Here is a 17,014-nt window from a genome sequence, read left to right as displayed (position 1 = left end):
TTGTGTGCTCAATTAAAAGCCGGAAAAGAAATGACTAATTTGTTTTGGAGCCACAAAGCCTTTCTTTTCTTACATTTCCATTAGGTTGGGGGTTGTCAGGGGGAACTGGCTTGCTATCTTTGTACTCAGCTTTTGTGCTTGTTTCCCTGTCGGAACTGTTTTCATCTCATGTCCCTCACCACCAAGCTTTGGTTTGCTTTGCCAGTGTCGTTGGACTCAGATCTACTGTTTCGTTCCAGAAAACTGCTTCTTGGACACAGTCCCATCTGCCTTCCCTAATTCTTCTGTCTTAGGGGAAGGGTCTCCCTGAGGACTGATCCTGAAGGCTGTCCTCAGTCTAAACCACCAAACAAGACAGTATGTGCTGGGGTTAACCCTTGGGAACTTATGAGAACTTCTGACATAGTCTCTCTTTTTTTTTTTTTTTTCCGCCTCTTCCACTTGGTCTGCAGTCTGATTCACTCCTTTACTTTCCTCCAATATACTGACCCTTGGGACTTGAGTATTGCTGGCCTGCTTTGGGCCCCCAGACTCTTTGCCTGCTGGTTTCCGAGCTTTCCCTAGTCGCAGTCTGGTTTTAGGCAGAAAATGTACCTCCATTTGCAATCAACCCTTTTGCAGCTGTGCCTTACGCTTCTTACTGTGTTTTTACCAATTCATCTGGAACAAACTAGAAAAGGAACAACCATTAAGTAGAAATGAAACCATTTGAAGGCTCACCAAACAAACAAGAACAGTGCTAGTCACGGGAGTACCGTTTCCCAGCCTGTGACTCTGGAGCTGACTGGTGGCTTCTTGTTGTTGCCTCTGGCCAGATCTCTGATTGTAACCTATGTAGCAAAATTATTTTAGGGCTAGATGGCTCCTTTAAAGCTAATATAGTCCAACCTCCATCTCTGAATGAAGAAACAGAGGCTCATGGTCGGTCGGACTGCAGTTAGTAAATTTAAAAGTCAGGAGTAGAATTCTGGTCTCTCTGTGACTGTTACTTCCATTACCCCATGGTCTCTGTGTGAAAAGCAAGTCATCTTTCCCAGCCGACTTGGCCTTTTTCTGGTATCCATGCCTTTTCGTTTACCTCCTTGGTTCTTTCCGCAGTCGGTTCTGATGTAAGATATGATGCACCTTTCCATCTTTGGAACCCCACTATATACCCTTATTTCTACATGTTCTGTACTTTCCTGGGAAGGGGAAGTAGAAAAGGGAAGAGGTTAATGTTCTTTCTGGAATGTCCATCCACAATGTAGTGATTCTATTGGAGAGGTGAACAAGACTCCTTCTGTAATCAGAAGGGACAGCTGATGGATCTGGATAAGAAATTAGAAATCTTGAAGCTTGTGAATGTGCAATAGATGTTATTTAATGCTCATTGTAAATTCAGATTTTGGGCTTCTTTATACTTAAAGAAGGCTTTGAATTTTAAGGCTAAAATAGAATCGTGCAACTTCTTTGGAGTGTTTCTAAGCAAATTATTTTTTATTTTGCTGGAAACTTTTATTGAAGTTTAAACTAAAAAAAAAAAAAATCTTAAAATATGTACCACCACTGGCCTATGTTAAGCTAAATATCAAAGTATAAATATTCTAAGACTAAGTATCATAACTGAATAAATTAATCCACCATCAAGGTAGATCTGTTTGACCTAGGAATAGATCTGCAATCTAAAAGGAGTATTTTTTCTGACTTTTGATTACTTACTTGAAAAGGTGTTTGGGAGCATTGCCAAGTAGTTTTTTAAAACAACTGTTATCTTAAGCCTGTCTCCACACAGCCATCTGTTATGCAATATTGAGGTAAGGCCAAACCACAAATGATGGTGTGATTTCTGCTTTACATACTTTCTTTTGATGTAATTGAAATTATTTCCCACTTGTTTAGGAATGTGAAGTCTGGAATCAGCCCTTCTTTTGAAACATATTTTAAAGACAAGGTGCCATGATTTCCAGGACAAAAAAAAATCTTATTAATTCATAGCCTTCTTTCTTGAGGATGTACCTAAATCCATTAAACACCTAGATTAAACATTTTAAATGAGGGCTGTACAAGTGTTTATACCAACAAGTTCATTTTTTCACACCCTGAGTCATTCTTGCTCTAGTTTTTTTCCTCTTATTTTAGTTTATCTTCCAAATATATATATACACACACACATATATATGTGTGTGTGTGTGTATATATATATATGGCTTTATTGCCAGTATCTACCTTCAGATATGCCTCCTCTGGATTTAGTTTGCTTAGGGCTGGTCATGTCTGACATTAGTGTTCTGACCCACATTCTCCTTTTCTTTGTCAAAAATGACTTCTATGTCTATCCTAAGAAATTGGATAGTTAAAAATTATGAAAGTGCTTCTTTTCCCTGCTTAAAAGCCCTTGGGTCACTAGAATTTCTTTAAAGTCCCAATCATAAAACTCAACTATATTATACCCCTAAACACTTACTAAACTGACAGCTACACATCTTTTCTTACTTTTAAGTTAAGGTCAGGAGGGGGCGAACTGCAAAGAACATGAATATGTAAGAAAAGACACAAGCATCCCCAATCTATGTAAACCAGGGGAAGTCTGTGGTACAGGTGTCTTCCTTGCTCTTGACAGAGTGACTCAAAATATAGGAGTGTGCTGTCAAATGATTTACTGGGGATACAATTAGGATACCTAAAACTAGCCCCTCCACAAGCCAGGATGACATGTGGGACTTCATTAAATTATCTCACTAAGTGTATTCCTTGTTTTAGAATTCAGTGAATGAAAGAGAGTTTCTTTCCTTGGCATGCTGGCTTCAACAATATTTGTCCTGTCCTTACTGCACAGTCAATCTACATGAAACAAAGGCCTCAGTTTCTTTTCTGATCAATTCAGCCTGGTGCTTGGAAGCAAATGTTCCAACCAAAAACATAAATTTAAGAAGTACATATTTAATTTTACTGTCCTCTGAAGAAAGAAATTTCTTTTACCAGCCTCTCCAGGCCAACTGGCCAAAAGGATCTCTCAGATAGGGACCCTGATCACAGCTAGGACTTGGGGTCTGTGAGGACATAATTTACTCAGATTTACCTAAATTATCGTCCCCACCAATGTGCAACATCCAAAGACTTAGAAAATGTAAAAAAGAGTGGGTATCTTAATTCACTGCATTTAATTTATCAAACAAATATCAATTGGTAGTAAACAAGTTACGGGCAATGTCTTATTTCGTTTTTTCCATCAGTACTTTGAAAACTCTGAGTGTAAATTCTCCATTCAGATGGGTCAGAAATTTAGACATGTTTCCTTCTAAGAGCAATGTTGGTGCCTTCTGTTTTTGTGCATAACTATGCATGGTATTTCCTATTTCAGCCATATTTTCAGAAGACAGAAACACCACGGAGCCTGTTCATAAGGTTAAAAATATCCCATCCATTTTCAACACTCCAGAGCCAACAACAATGCAAGAACCTTTGGTGGGCAGCCAAAAGAGAAAAGCAAGGAAAACCAAGATTACACACCTTGTCAGGACAGCAGATGGCCGGGTATCACCAGCAGGAGGTACTTTGGGTAAGAAGAGAGAGCTTTAGACCAGAGGCATCCAATTTTTTGGCTTCCCTGGGCCACATTGGAAGAAGAATTGTCTTGGGCCACAAATAAAATACACTAACAATAGCCAATGAGCTAAACAAACAAACAAACAAACAAAACAAAAAAGAACAGGTCAAGCGCGATGGCTCACGCCTGTAATCCCAACACTTTGGGAGGTCGAGGTGGGTGGATCACGAGGTCAGGAGATCGAGACCATCCTGGCTAACACAGTGAAATCCCATCTCTACTAAAAATACAAAAAATTAGCTGGGCGTGGTGACGTGAACCTGTAGTCCCAGCTACTCGGGAGGCTGAGGCAGGATAATGGTGTGAACCTGTGGTTGGAGGTTACAGTGAGCTGAGTTCGCACCACTGCACTCCAGCCTGGGTGACAGAGTGAGACTCTGTCTCAAAACAACAACAACAACAAAAAAAAAGCGAAAAAATCTCAGAATGTTTTAAGAAAGTTTACAAATTTGTGTTGGGCTGCATTCAAAGCTGTCCCAGGCCACATGCAGCCTTCAGGCCATGGGTTGGACAAGCTTGCTTTAGACAGAGATAACTAGAGCAAGCAGGTGACCACCATGTCAGCAAATGACTGTAAGCAACTGTGGTTCCTGCTGAAAAATGAGTCTATTCTGCACCTTTCTACAGACCTCCAAACATGTTTTATTCCATGTTTAAAATCATAGCTAGTTTTCCAAGAGCATATCTGAATTCCTAGAAAAGATAGATAGTTTTTAGGACTGTCATCTTCCCTTTATCTTTCTCAATGTGCACAAAGCAGTCTTAATTCCAGGAGATCCTGGACTTCTAAAGATACTAAATGAATCAGTATTCCACCATGATCTGCTATTCGGGTCACTACAAGCCGGATTACCAGGCATTCAAACCAGTAGATTAAGTTTAAGATGCATCCAACATCCACTTCCTGTATAACTGGTTCAGACCATGCAGGGAGCCTGAGAATGCTTCTGGATTTCTTGAGTTTTCTGATTTAATTCAACCAACTGGTGAATTTCTCCATTCTCAATCATGGCCTGTGGTCTGTTTGCTGTTCCTGGTAGCATCTTTGGCAGTAGAATGACATGACCTGAGGAGCCCAAGGTAAGGGGTGTGGCCAGTGAATGATACTGAGACGCCCCCCAGCCCCAAAATCTTGGAGTGCTATACCAGCTAGGTACTAGTGGCCTTTGCCTTTCTGCCTCTCAGTACTTCCACAGTTTTATTTTATGTGATTTGGGTTAATCTAGGTGTTAATAGAGGTGAACTGTTTGCCTAGTTAGAGGACAGTTCATGAATTCTGTGCACCTTTTTGTGTGTTTTGAATATATAGATTGTTAGAAACAGAGTAGATTAAAGGCCCTGATTTTGCCCTGTCATATAAGAGAAAAAAATCAAAGAGGTGGAAGTTTTTGTTTGAGTACATTCAATACAATAGAAGTAGAATGAGGACTAAAACCTAGATGTCCTGATGTTTAGCCCAGCAGGCCCCTCCCTCCTTTTCTGTCCAATCTGAGTTCTGTTTTGTGACTTTCATTTTGTAGATTGTTATATCCTCATTTGTTTCACTTGGAGGAGGAGTGAAAAAAGATGAGAAACACTCCTGTTTACATAAAAAAGTATCATACCACTTTTGTGTCCTAATAGATGATATTTAAAGCTTTTATCGGTCATTTTCTATATTTACAATTTTTTTAAACTATGATAAAAATTTCCCTTCTCTATAATGGCTACATAATAAAGAGAGTATACTCATTTGTAGCAGGCATCCTTGCACAGCATTTCATCCACTTCTTTGTACATACCAGAGGGTTTTGTCTTCTCTCCGGTAGATCTTTAAGCAAAATAACAACTTGGGCTCTCATTAGAACTGATTAATGTGATGTATAGGCCATCCTAAGTGTTGGTATCACAGCATACCCAATGTCCAGGTTGCCATAGTAGGGCATGCTACAGCTTCATGAGAAATGTTTAGTCAGTTGGGTTTTTAAGGGCTCTTTTACAGCATCTACAGGCCCCTCTACAGAAGTCCCTTGGGTTTTATTTTAGCCGAGGCTCATTTTTCCTTCTCACTCCAAGGCTGACCCATTCTTTGACCTCCGATAAAACACAGCTTCTCTTCAGCTCAGCCTCAGGGCACAGTGCCGTCCATAGTTGCAATTGAGCTTAATAAAAGAGCTTTGTTACCGAGGAGAAGAGATTCTGTAAAAGCCTTAATATTCGATGGATAGCAAAAGTGAACAGTAGGGAACGTTAGCTCTTTTCACGTTGACCGGCATGGCGTTTTCTGTGTCTCTTCTCTGGAGAGAACAGAGTGATCCTCTCATGATGAATTTCTGTTTTGTTACAGATGACAAACCAAAGGAACAACTGCAGAGGAGTCTCCCTAAAGCAACCGAGACAGACTGCAATGACGAATCCTCACACAACACCGAGGTCGAGGAGACGCGGAGCAGTACTCCAGAAATGCCTGCTGTGTCTGCGTTCTTTAGCCTCGCTGCACTGGCTGAAGTGGCAGCCATGGAAAACGTGCACAGGTTAGTCATGGAACATGGAAGGAGAAAGCAACATGGAAACCAGATCAACCTCTTTGATGTGGTTTGTGACGTTTTTTACAGGGCATTGGAGTTCAAACTTGGTTCAAGAGCACTATTGGTTATATGAGGTATTACCAAAGTATATATGCTAATTAGCAGTGTGGGAAAATACCAGGGAAGAGAGTCTGCCAAGTATTTTATTTTGAATATGTTATCCTGTGGCTAAACTTCATTTCCATAAAAAGCCTGGGAGCAGGGAAGCAGTATTATCTGACCAGTGAGCTTTGGAGTCTCATTGCAGACTGAGGTTTGAGTCCTAGCTCCATCACCTGCAAACCAAAAGATCTTGACCAAGATTATTAACCTCTCTACACTTGGTTTTTTCCTCTAAAAAAGCAGGGGCAGGTGGCACACATTTCATAGAGATGCTATGTGGGGTAACTCTAGCATCCCAGTGCTGGTGTGTGGAACGCCCCTTATTGGTGATGGTGTTGGTGCCATCACCAGCCATCAGAAGACAGTGCAGTTCAGGGGAAAGAGCATCTTGGGATCTGACTCATGCAGCCAGAGGCCTGGATTTTGCTTCAACTCTTCTGTGATTTCCTACAAAGTAACTTTTTTCTCTGGACTTTAGTTTCTCACTTTACATTGAGCATAATGATATCCCCAAAGAATTACGAAGTTGTAAGCATCAGACGAGATCATAGATGTGAAAACCTTTTGAACTCAGCGAAGCCCCACAGAAAGTATATTAAGTTCTAAGTGTATAATTGGGTATTCTGCTACTTAATGGATCCTTTGGGAAGGCAAAAAAGCCTATTGTAAATTCAGGTATTTTATATTCCTATTCAAAGTGGATTACCCATGGATGAGCTGCTTTCTTAGACTTTCAGTCTTCAGTACAAAAGAGCTCACAACCCAGTGCAGCTGGTGTAGCCAGCTATAGGACCCATGCTCCTTTTTCACATCCAGATAAACCTGGAGTCCCTGACGTGAGCTTAGTTTGCTTCTTGCTATTTATCTGTCATATTACAGTTTGAGTACTTCCTCGCAAATAGTCTCTAGATATTTCCAAGAAGTCAAATTCCTTTTTATGTGTACACTGCAAGTTCCTAATAGCAAGTGAATGCTGACAGACATTGTTAAAATTCACTAAGGTCTCTGAGGGAGACAATGCACAGATACTACTCTACTCGTGGAGTTGTACAGTCAAGAATAGAGGACAGGCCAGGCTTGGTGGCTCACGCCTGTAAATTCCAGCACTTTGGGAGGCCGAGGCGGGCGGATCACCTGAGGTCAGGAGTTCAAGACCAGCCTGACCAACATGGAGAAACCCCGTATCTACTAAAAATATAAAACAATTAGCCAGGCGTGGTGGTGCATGCCTGTAATCCCAGCTACTCGGGAGGCTGAGGCAGAATTGCTTGAACCTGGGAGGCAGAGGTTGTGGTGAGCCGAGATCACGCCATTGTACTCCAGCCTGGGCAAAAAGAACAAAACACCTGTCTCAAAAAAAAAAAAAAAAAGTAGAGGACAAACACATACACATTCAGTGAGAACTTAAAATATCTGCCTGAATGTTATTAAGTGTCTCTGTGAATTGTGGAAATAAGAGGGAATCTTTAAGAATGGAGTGGGGGATAATAATTCAGGGGTAGGAAAGGCTACCACATAAGCATCTTGGCTGCTGCCTGCATTCTAAGCATGGTCACACCATTGCTCTGTTAACCAGCCCTCCATGTTTCCCAATTTGCATTAGCAGAAAGCCACAGCAAACCCTTCCAATCTCATTGTCCCCGCCCTCCACACTCTCTACCCTGCAGTTATGTGGAATCACTTACCCCTTTCCAGATACGCCAAGCTCTTGCCTTGTACATCCTCTGATCAGGTCAACTGCTCTCCTCCTCCCCACCCTAGTCCCCGGTCCTCTTCTCTCAGTCCTCCTGATGCCCTAGGCTGTGTGCTTCTTGTTGTTCCTGCGTGCTGTACTCACGCTTCTCTCAGACCACATTGGGATGTATTGATTTGTCAATGCTTCTGTCTACTTTCAGTATGTTTTGAAAGCAAAACAGTGGTTTTATTCTCTGTGTTACCAGCTTGCTGAGTTCCTGTTACAGCAATTGATAAGTGAACACATGAGTGGGTGAATGAATAAATGAGATAGTCTCTGAAGTATGACTGCCTAAGTTAGATAGCAGGTATAGAAAAATAATGTGAGTAAAGGTTCTTTCTTTTTTTTTTAACCTTCCATTAGAAAGAATGGTAATGATTACTAGAATTTTACCATCAACCTAATAAATGGTTAGTGTTCTTAATAGCTAGAAGGACAGATCACCCTGGAGAGTCTTAGCTGTAACTTGAGCCCTTACCTGTTAAAGCAGATCTACCCCCAGGCTTCTACCTGTAGGCTTACTGTAATTGAACCTGGGTTGCATACCAATGAATTAAGCATTACTTCAGCATTAACTGGGTTCATAGTTTAAAGGGTGGCCGGTTGGAGTTAGGGGTGGAAATATATTACCTGCACTCATGCCATGAAAAAATCTAACATTAGGTTCAGAAACCTAACTTAGACAGTTTTACAAAATGCACAAAATAGAGAATTGTAGCAAACCTTTGTGAAGAGACCAGTTTATTTACTAGAAGTTAAATTAGCCCTCCCAAGTGGGCCTTTTTATTCCCATTTTAATGACTGTTAATTAACTTGCCAAGAGCACACAGCCAATTTGTGCCCAAGTCAAGATTTGAACTCCATATCTCACGTACTGCCAAAGGAAAGCGTCAGTCATGTCAGAGAAAATCATGAAGAATCTCACCTGACCCTTCCTCTGGGAGCTAGAATCATCAGTTGCAGCACGTCGTGCTCTCCCACTGTGATTCTGACTTCTTTCCTTTTTCCATTGATTTAGCTGGGCTTTCACCCCAATTTCTCTCTCTTTCTTGCCATCTTTTTTTACATTGCACTTTTCGTCTTTTACTTTTGTTTCTTTTCCTTTTTTAATACTTATTAAAATTCTTTTGGATCTTTTAATATCTTAAAAGTAAAAAGTAGCATTTTAATTTCATCTTTCTTGAACAAAGAGGTGAACATATTGAACAGGTGGTATCTATAACATCCACATGTGAATAGCTTAATCCAGAGGTTTGATTCTAAAATGTTTTGCTTTTCTAAAATCCTAAATATCTTGGGCTATTAAGTGATCATTTCATTCTGAAACCCCCAAATGTTGTCATTTGTCTACATTATTTTTCTTTTTTGTGCATCAAGAGAAACTTGAGTGTAGTTATAGAGCAGGCATAAGCTAAATCTTGAAATAGCTCCTTTTGTTCTGTGTACTCTGAAGAAGATACGATATTGAAAGGTCAACCCAATGAAAACATTGCTGATACATCACATATTTTCAGTGCAGTGTTATGCACTACAGACCATTGTAGGTTGCAGAGCAGCGAGTGTGCATTTTCTAGGATTGGTAGGCCTGTTGGAAAATGTCAAGGAAGTGCCCAGTCCTCTCTTTTTAGAATGAGAAGCTCTGTAGAAATTACCAAGAATTTTGGATAGTTTTCTCATAACCATGAAGTAAATTGTATTTTTACTACTAATTATACAAAAGCTGAATGAAAAATCAGCTATGTTTGGCCTAGGTTCTATCCAAATGATGGAAATTTCCATGAATTTTCTAGTCCTGTCTGGAGTTCTCCCTCCATGTGTGTTGATTTTGGCCCAACTAGGGTAGATTTTGTTAAAATCTAAAATCCAGCATCAGTACTTGTTTTCTTCCTCTAAACACTCTCTGTCCATGTGCATGTGAGTTCAGAGAGTTTTATTGTTTATTGTTTCTTCATTAATTTTTTTTTTTTGAGTCACAGTCCATCTCTGCTTCTCTTCCAGACTCATTGCTTTTATTATCACTATATTACCTGAAGGTTACAAATTACTATAGGAGAACTTTCCCTTCAGGCAAGTCAAGAAAAGGAATGTGTCATTTTTAATATCAATGGATCAACAGGGAAGTTATTGTCCCAGAACCCCAGTCCTTGATTGAAATTTTCCCACTTCTTAAAGAGTTGCCCCAAATCTGTTTTTAAATTTCATCTCTTCCAAATGGAAGTGGTTAGTTGGTACTTAAAATTTCATCTCTTCCAAATGGAAGTGGTTAGTTGTTTGAGGTCAGAGGATATGCTGTTGAGTTGTATGAGGGGAATTCAGATATGAAATCTTGGGAAGGGAGACAGAATGGGAAGGAGGAAGGGGAAAAAAAATAAGGAAAGGGACAGAAAAGAAAAACTCTAAAGCAAAAACAGTTTTCATCAAATGACGTAAGTAACAGCAGTAACTGTTAAACAAGATATTGGAACATATCTGTTATTCATCATCCTCTCCTGTCTCTAATAACATATGCTGAATAAGTGACTGTTTTCTTCCTTTTATTTTACAGAGGTCAGAGGTCAACTCCGCTCACCCATGATGGACAGCCAAAAGAAATGCCACAGGCTCCTGTACTTATTTCCTGCGCTGACCAGTGAAGCGCACTTTCATTGTAAAACATTGTGCTTTACCTACTATCCTAGCCTTGTCTTTACCGAGGGATGCTAGTGAGTCCAAGTGGTGGAAAATATAGACTGCAAACAAGTGCTTGTTGCCCCACACGGCCCAGATTCACTTGAAGCAGAAGTTAGCATCCTGGGCCACTTTGTTCTCTCATAACCCAGAATATTTGAGGGTAAGGTTATCTGTCTGATATTGAGCAGAAACAGAATGGTCCTGGAGCTTTGCTTTCTATTGAAGGCTTTTGACGGTAATAGGTGGTAACTTGGTAAAAGGCTGCCTTTACTGTAGCTCATCCAGCATCTCTTTTACCAACCAGAGAGTGTGAAACTAGTTTCATATATTACCTAGTTATTCTTTCAAAACAAAACAAAACAAAAAAACAAAAACTGACGCACTGCACTAGTTATTATTAGATATTCTTAGTCTTTTTTGTACATGGAGATTTAAGTTCTAAGATGGTTTATATAATAGGTTATACCTACATTTATATTGTAGAATAAATATTAAAAAGCCTGTTCCAGAGACTCCCAAGCAGCCTGGGCAGGCAGATGTACCATTGTTAGTGGTGTATGCTCGGCCTCGTGGTCCATATATTCTGCACTTTTATATTTGCCACCAGAATGGTAGTTTGCTGGCAAAAAAAAAAAAAAAAAAGAGAGAGAGAGAGAGAGAGAGAAAATTACAACTCTTACTATCTGAATTTTTTTCTTAGCCTTGAGTGACCAAGAAGAATTTGCTTGAGGCAAATTGTGGCAAATATTTTCCCAGACAGGGGAAGAGTCCTGCAGATTACAGATTACTGATGTTTTCATGCCTTGAGGATTCTTTTATTTTTACACAGGGGTCTAGGTGACCAATGGATTGTTCATACAAACAAAAAAAAAAAGACAAAAATATTATTCAGAAGTGACCTTAGTATTACTTCACTATTCTAAACACATTGAAGACACTTACTTCATGTGGACTTGGAACTACAGACCTTTTACATCCATCACAGATTGACTGGACGGGTTGCAATTGCTATGCACAGCCTAATTGGCACTGCAGGTTTTTAGAGCCATTTTGAGTTTGTGGTGTTTAGGAGGTATTGAGTCAATGATGAGGGAGGTATGCCTGACCAGAGTGGGACTCTCAGTCATAGATCCACCTGCAAGTCTCTGTTTCCTTTTTGTGTTTTGTTGCTTTTGAACATAAAACCAACGATACATACGCCAGCGCCAAGTGGATTAACTGGCTTAGAACATTCAACATATTGACTTAACCACCTGATGTTCACAGTGTCTTGTTTCCTAGCAACAGATGCAAAGTGATAAATCAAAATTAGTCTGAGGCTACAGATTTTACAGGGTATTTGTTCTATAGCACAAAGTATTTCCCCACTCTTGCGTCACAGCACAAACTACCAAATTTTAATTATTGGATTCCAGCAATAATTTTTAATGGTTTTCAAACTGGCGGAATTTTGACAGTGCTAGTTCGAGTTTGAAGCTTTTGAATTAGATCTCTAAATGGTGACAGTTTACATGGTTTTATCTAGCTTTCTTATTTATACTTGACTGAATTGTAATGATTTTTTTTCTAATTGTAATTTGACTTAATAGCCATACAAAAAATGACTCTATTCATACTAGGCTTAGCTTCTCATGGTTGTAGATATTACTTCAGTTCCGGTGCTGGAAAATATGTACAACATACTAACAGGATTGAAAAAAATATAGAGGTTTTTCGTCTTTTTTTTTTCCAAAGCAGGTAAAGAGGGTAGCAAAGCATCGGAATGATTACTCAAAAATGCATATTCCTGGTGGGGATGGAGGAAGAAGGAATTAGTAAAAGGTTAATCAGAAGTTACAGCTTAACCACATTCATATAGGAATAAATCAAGTGAGCAGTTCCAGACTTTAGCATAATATTTTTACTATGATGCTGTTTTATTAATATTTTCTAAATTTCAAAACAAAAAGTGAATGTTGGAAATTGCCGGGTCCCGATGTTGGTGGCTGTTGGAGTTTTGGACCACTCGCTAGCAGTGATTTGAAGATTATAATTAGCTAAAATCCAAAACAAAAAACCAACAACAAAAATTGTATGGTGCAGAACATGCACCTTGACAATGGTACTTGTTATTCTATAGAACACGTTAGAATAGATCTATTTTTGCCAGAGCACCCTCCTTCAGTCCTCCAATTACATTTCACTAGAGTTCCTTAAGAGACTGCTGTATATTCATGGGACCTTTTTTTAAAAAAAAAAAGCAAAACAAAAGATTACTTTTTTCTATGTGATTAATATCTTACTTGATCTGCTTTTCCTAAACCTCAGTGGCTTTTCCCTTAGGCAGGGTTGGGGGTGGGAGGGCAACTTACTGGAGATGACTGTTTTCAGATACTTTAAAACAAACCTTTTTGTAGAAATGCTTAATTTTTAAGCGGTTAGGCACCGAGAGTAGCAGAAATCCTGCAAAGCTTTATAGTTCCTTAGACTCACCTTGTCGATTCTCTGAGTAAAGTCTTGATTTCAGTAATTGTGCTTCTTGTGCCCTGAATCTGCTGGAGAGGAGTGTTGTTATTTTCTGGTAACAACATTTGTTAGCACAAATATTTCAGACCAATATGTAGTGCTCTCCTCCCCACCCCTCGTTATCATTTTCATTTCATTTCTCTCGTTCTTTTTTATTTTGGAAAATCATATTGCTATAGTGTGTACTTTAATCTGCCAGCAGATACCATCTACACTAACATTTGTCCCACAGCATCCTCAAGAGAAGAAGTTGTTGCACCTTATATATATCTCAAGCAAACCAAAATATGATGCTCTTCTGCTTTGTTTTATTCTAAATTGTTGTATCATATCTTTCTGAAACCATTCTGAATTTAGTTGAAATTATCAATATTTATGCTTTTAACCTTAATTGCTGGATTCAAGCCTGTATATAAATCTTTTGGAAAAAAAAAAAATTGTCCTAGCCCTTCTCTGCGATGCTGGAAGTAGAAGATTTCGTCTCAGATGGAGACGCAGTACTGTTCCAGTTTTCTTTAGCCTTTTATTTATTTAGTTATTCTGGGTATTTCCTATGTAATTTTGAAGTGTGTAGAGTATATTATAGTAACTGAAGCTGCAGCTCTAAGAAGCTGAGTGAAAGAAAAAATACTGTAAGACATCCTTAAAGTTTTTATTTGTTTGGGTACTGTATATGAGATCAGGAAAAAGAGAAATGTCCCACAGCCACATTGGAAATACAGGTTCTTGTCCCCAAATTAGGTTAGTTCCCAGATTTTAGATCAAAACTTAATTCATTAAAACCCCTTTTAAAAGATAAATTCTACTGTTGTAATTCCGATAGTCATTTTCCCCACAAATATCAGAAATGTATTTATTTAATTCTGTCAGACAAGCTTTCTCCCGATGCCGTGTCCCAAAGCGTGTTAAAATAATTCCAACGTTAGCAGTGTGATTATACTTCCTGCCACTAAAATTGCTGGAGAAACAAAATGATGGAACACTATGAACAAAAAGGAGCATCTGAACTGGTCTGGTTATTTAGAATCCAAGGTGTTCAAATCCTTTTGTTTTCTTATTAAGTCAGATGCTACTGTAAGTCAGATAAAATTTTGTTTGCACTCTGCAGTCTTTGGCTCAATGTATGGAAATGTTTGCACCTATGTAAAGTCTCAAGCTAATTACACATTGCTACAGAACAGGAGTAAGCTGAAAACTGAATGCCATGTTTTGTTTATAAGGTGGGGAGGGGAGGGGAAATACCAAAAAGCTCTGTTCCAAGTTTGGCATTTGACATTAATGTGAAGCAGTGGGACCATGCTGCCTGCTAAAACTACTGTATGAATTGTAAGTGTTCTGAAGATGAGCAGCTGGAGGCTGGAGGATGGCATTCCACACAGCAAAGGAGAAGCACCACCACTTCGTCTGGGAAAAGGAAGGAAATTGCGGGAGGCCTGGATCCATCATTTGTAAAGGGGATGTCGCGGGGTGTGATGCTGTTGAGGAGATTCACCTTCGATTGCACTGCTCCACAGAGCCCTCATGTAAGGCCAATCCTAATGGGCTACCTCGGCTTTAAAAGTTCATTTCAGTAAGTCCTGTTTCAAAAGTTTGTCCTTTTTTGCTTCTACCTTCAGTGCCACTATTTTCCACTGCAGTGTTTTGACTTCACAAACCGCCTCCTCCAGAGAGAACAATGTATTGCTGAAAATGGGCAGTAGAAGCAAATGCTATTGTTACATTTGACCTATAAAGTATTCAGAGTGACTGCTAGGTAGAAATTAAAACTTAGCTTTCCCAAATAGCTCCTTATTTTGCACCTTATAAAAAGTATACTAATTGTTAATTAGATGTTGCTTTTGTTTATACAAGCATTCCCAAAGAACTAGATTTGGATTTTGTTTTGAGTTTTGGATTTTTAAAAATTATCTGATTTAGATTGACTAACAGCATACTTACAATTTGAAAAGAAGCTGTTGTTCAGTTCATCTTACCAGATGTGTCTGGCGAAGTATTCAGGGTTTGATGGACTGCTTTACTTTCGTTTGGAAGTGATAGCTAAGTTTATTATACTCTATATTAAACAACTTTGTTCATTTCACTGAGGACCTTATCTTCCTTATATTTCAGAACAAAGAAACAACAAGCATGAATAAAAAGACAAATGTATTTGACTTCCTCATAATCCTCATCTGTATGTGCTACCCTTTCCTTCAAATATATAAATGTGCATCTTTTTTAAAAAACAAAAAACAGAGGTTCCTCTTCTGGCCAAATTTGATCTATGGTGGTATGATTTATACTGTTAAACTGAGAGAGGAAACCTTGTGGTTGAAAATTCTGTGGCCGCTGTTTTCTTTTTGCAGTCAGCGGTCAAAACTGATCATGCCCTTAAATCGATTTTTATGCACAGAACTGGTTATTGTAAACATTACTACTCCCTCCAAAGATTTCCTGATAACTTGGGCCAGAGCTGGTTACTGAGTAACAAGGATCTAATTCAATGCCTCAAAACTCTTCCACCCACAATGCAAATCTTACCTCACAAGCGCTAACCTAAATCATAGAGACATGCATGTTCATGCATTAACACTGATTTTGCTCTGTGGCCCCCCAGATGGGTGGGCTCACGTCCCCTGACTCCTCACATGAGTGCCTCAGCTCTAAGAGCCGTGGAACGGGGGGTAGGGAAGGTTTGCCATCTGGAGCTCAGCAACTGGCTCAGCAATGTTTTTTCCATTTCATTAGCACTAAACAAGTCTCTTGCTCTCAGGAATTTGTCAGAAAAAGAAGAAAATCACCTGAGACTCCACATACCAGATTATAAACTCTTCTCATAGGTTTGAATTGCTTACTCACATGTCATAAATTAACCACAGCTTCATTTGACCACCAGGTCTAAAGTCTGTTGACAGTTTCAGCATGACTGAATCGCTCATATGGTTTTTTTTTTTTTTGTTTTTTTTTTTTTTTTTGCTTTCAGAAATTGGCTTGGTTCTCTTTAGAGTTGGTGTAAACATGCCATGTAATAAATGATTTCCACTTAATGGTACAACAGAATTATTGCTTTCTTAGATGTATGTGTAGTAAAAGTCAATATACACATTTATATAATTTCTTTCTTCAAAATCTTATACCTAATTTGATATTTCTAAAAATTGCACATGTAAGTCATGTGTATAACATGCTAAAGTACTTTAACTGTGATCTTAAAACTGAATAAAAATATTTAATAAAACTTTGAAATATTTTAAAGATATTATTCAAATATATTTCTTTATGTTCACACTACTGGCCATAGAGTATGTGCCTTTTAATGTACCATTTTCACTAAAAACAGTAGGAAAAATATTAATAAAAGTAAGATATTTCAACTATTTTAGAACATCGAATGATGTGTCCCCCTAAACTCTGTTTGCCTGTGATTTGCCATTGCCTGGACAGCCTGGGTTGTTTTTCCAAAAGTGTAGGGTGGTGACCAGCCCAGTAGAAGAGGATATGCTTCAATACGCCACTTGGGATGGACGCTTCTGGGGTGCCCTCCTGGGACAAGTGATCAGAACACACCATCTTTCCCTCAGCTAGGACAAAACTGTGGAAGCGATTTCATTAAGAGTGTTACCTAAATATAAACTCACACCTCAGATTTGCTGAATACAGTGTTTCTAAGTTTTTTTTTTAATCCTTTGGAAACAATACGCATGCATGCACACAGTATAATTATCAACAAATAGGCTTTGCATTCAGACAGTTCTTCTACCCATTGCCATTGGGTTTTTTTTAACCTCCCTGATTCAGATGTATTGATAGTGATGATACCTCCTCATACCATTGCTGTGGGGAAGGAAAGACAGTATATATGAAAATACT

General features: G+C 38.9%; 1 protein-coding gene and 1 long non-coding RNA gene across 17 annotated transcripts in view; one reads left to right on the top strand and one right to left on the bottom strand.

Annotated features, from left to right (window-relative positions):
• BBX (BBX high mobility group box domain containing) overlaps positions 1-16,399 on the top strand; it is a 273,907-nt gene extending 257,508 nt beyond the window's left edge. For 14 of the 16 annotated variants that reach the window (XM_050781993.1, XM_050781979.1, XM_050781987.1 and 11 more), the window contains 3 exons: positions 3,341-3,538; positions 5,913-6,099; positions 10,536-16,399. In XM_050781993.1, coding sequence (XP_050637950.1) covers positions 3,341-3,538; positions 5,913-6,099; positions 10,536-10,623 — 473 coding nt within the window. In that variant the 3' untranslated portion in view covers positions 10,624-16,399. The remainder of the gene's footprint in view (positions 1-3,340; positions 3,539-5,912; positions 6,100-10,535) is intronic. The other 2 variants (XM_050781996.1, XM_050781992.1) reach the window with 1 other exon arrangement.
• Positions 639-8,095, bottom strand: LOC126949281 (uncharacterized). Its single transcript, XR_007723651.1, has 3 exons — positions 7,941-8,095; positions 3,490-3,652; positions 639-670 (listed from the first exon to the last, which is right to left on the bottom strand). It is a non-coding gene; the product is annotated as an uncharacterized LOC126949281 (long non-coding RNA).
• Positions 16,400-17,014: the final 615 nt, after the last annotated feature.

The sequence above is a fragment of the Macaca thibetana genome, chromosome 2 (assembly GCF_024542745.1).
Source record: "Macaca thibetana thibetana isolate TM-01 chromosome 2, ASM2454274v1, whole genome shotgun sequence".
Taxonomy (NCBI): Eukaryota; Metazoa; Chordata; class Mammalia; order Primates; family Cercopithecidae; genus Macaca; species Macaca thibetana.
Note: the sequence above shows the minus strand (reverse complement) of the source record. Positions and strands in the feature narration are given on the sequence as shown.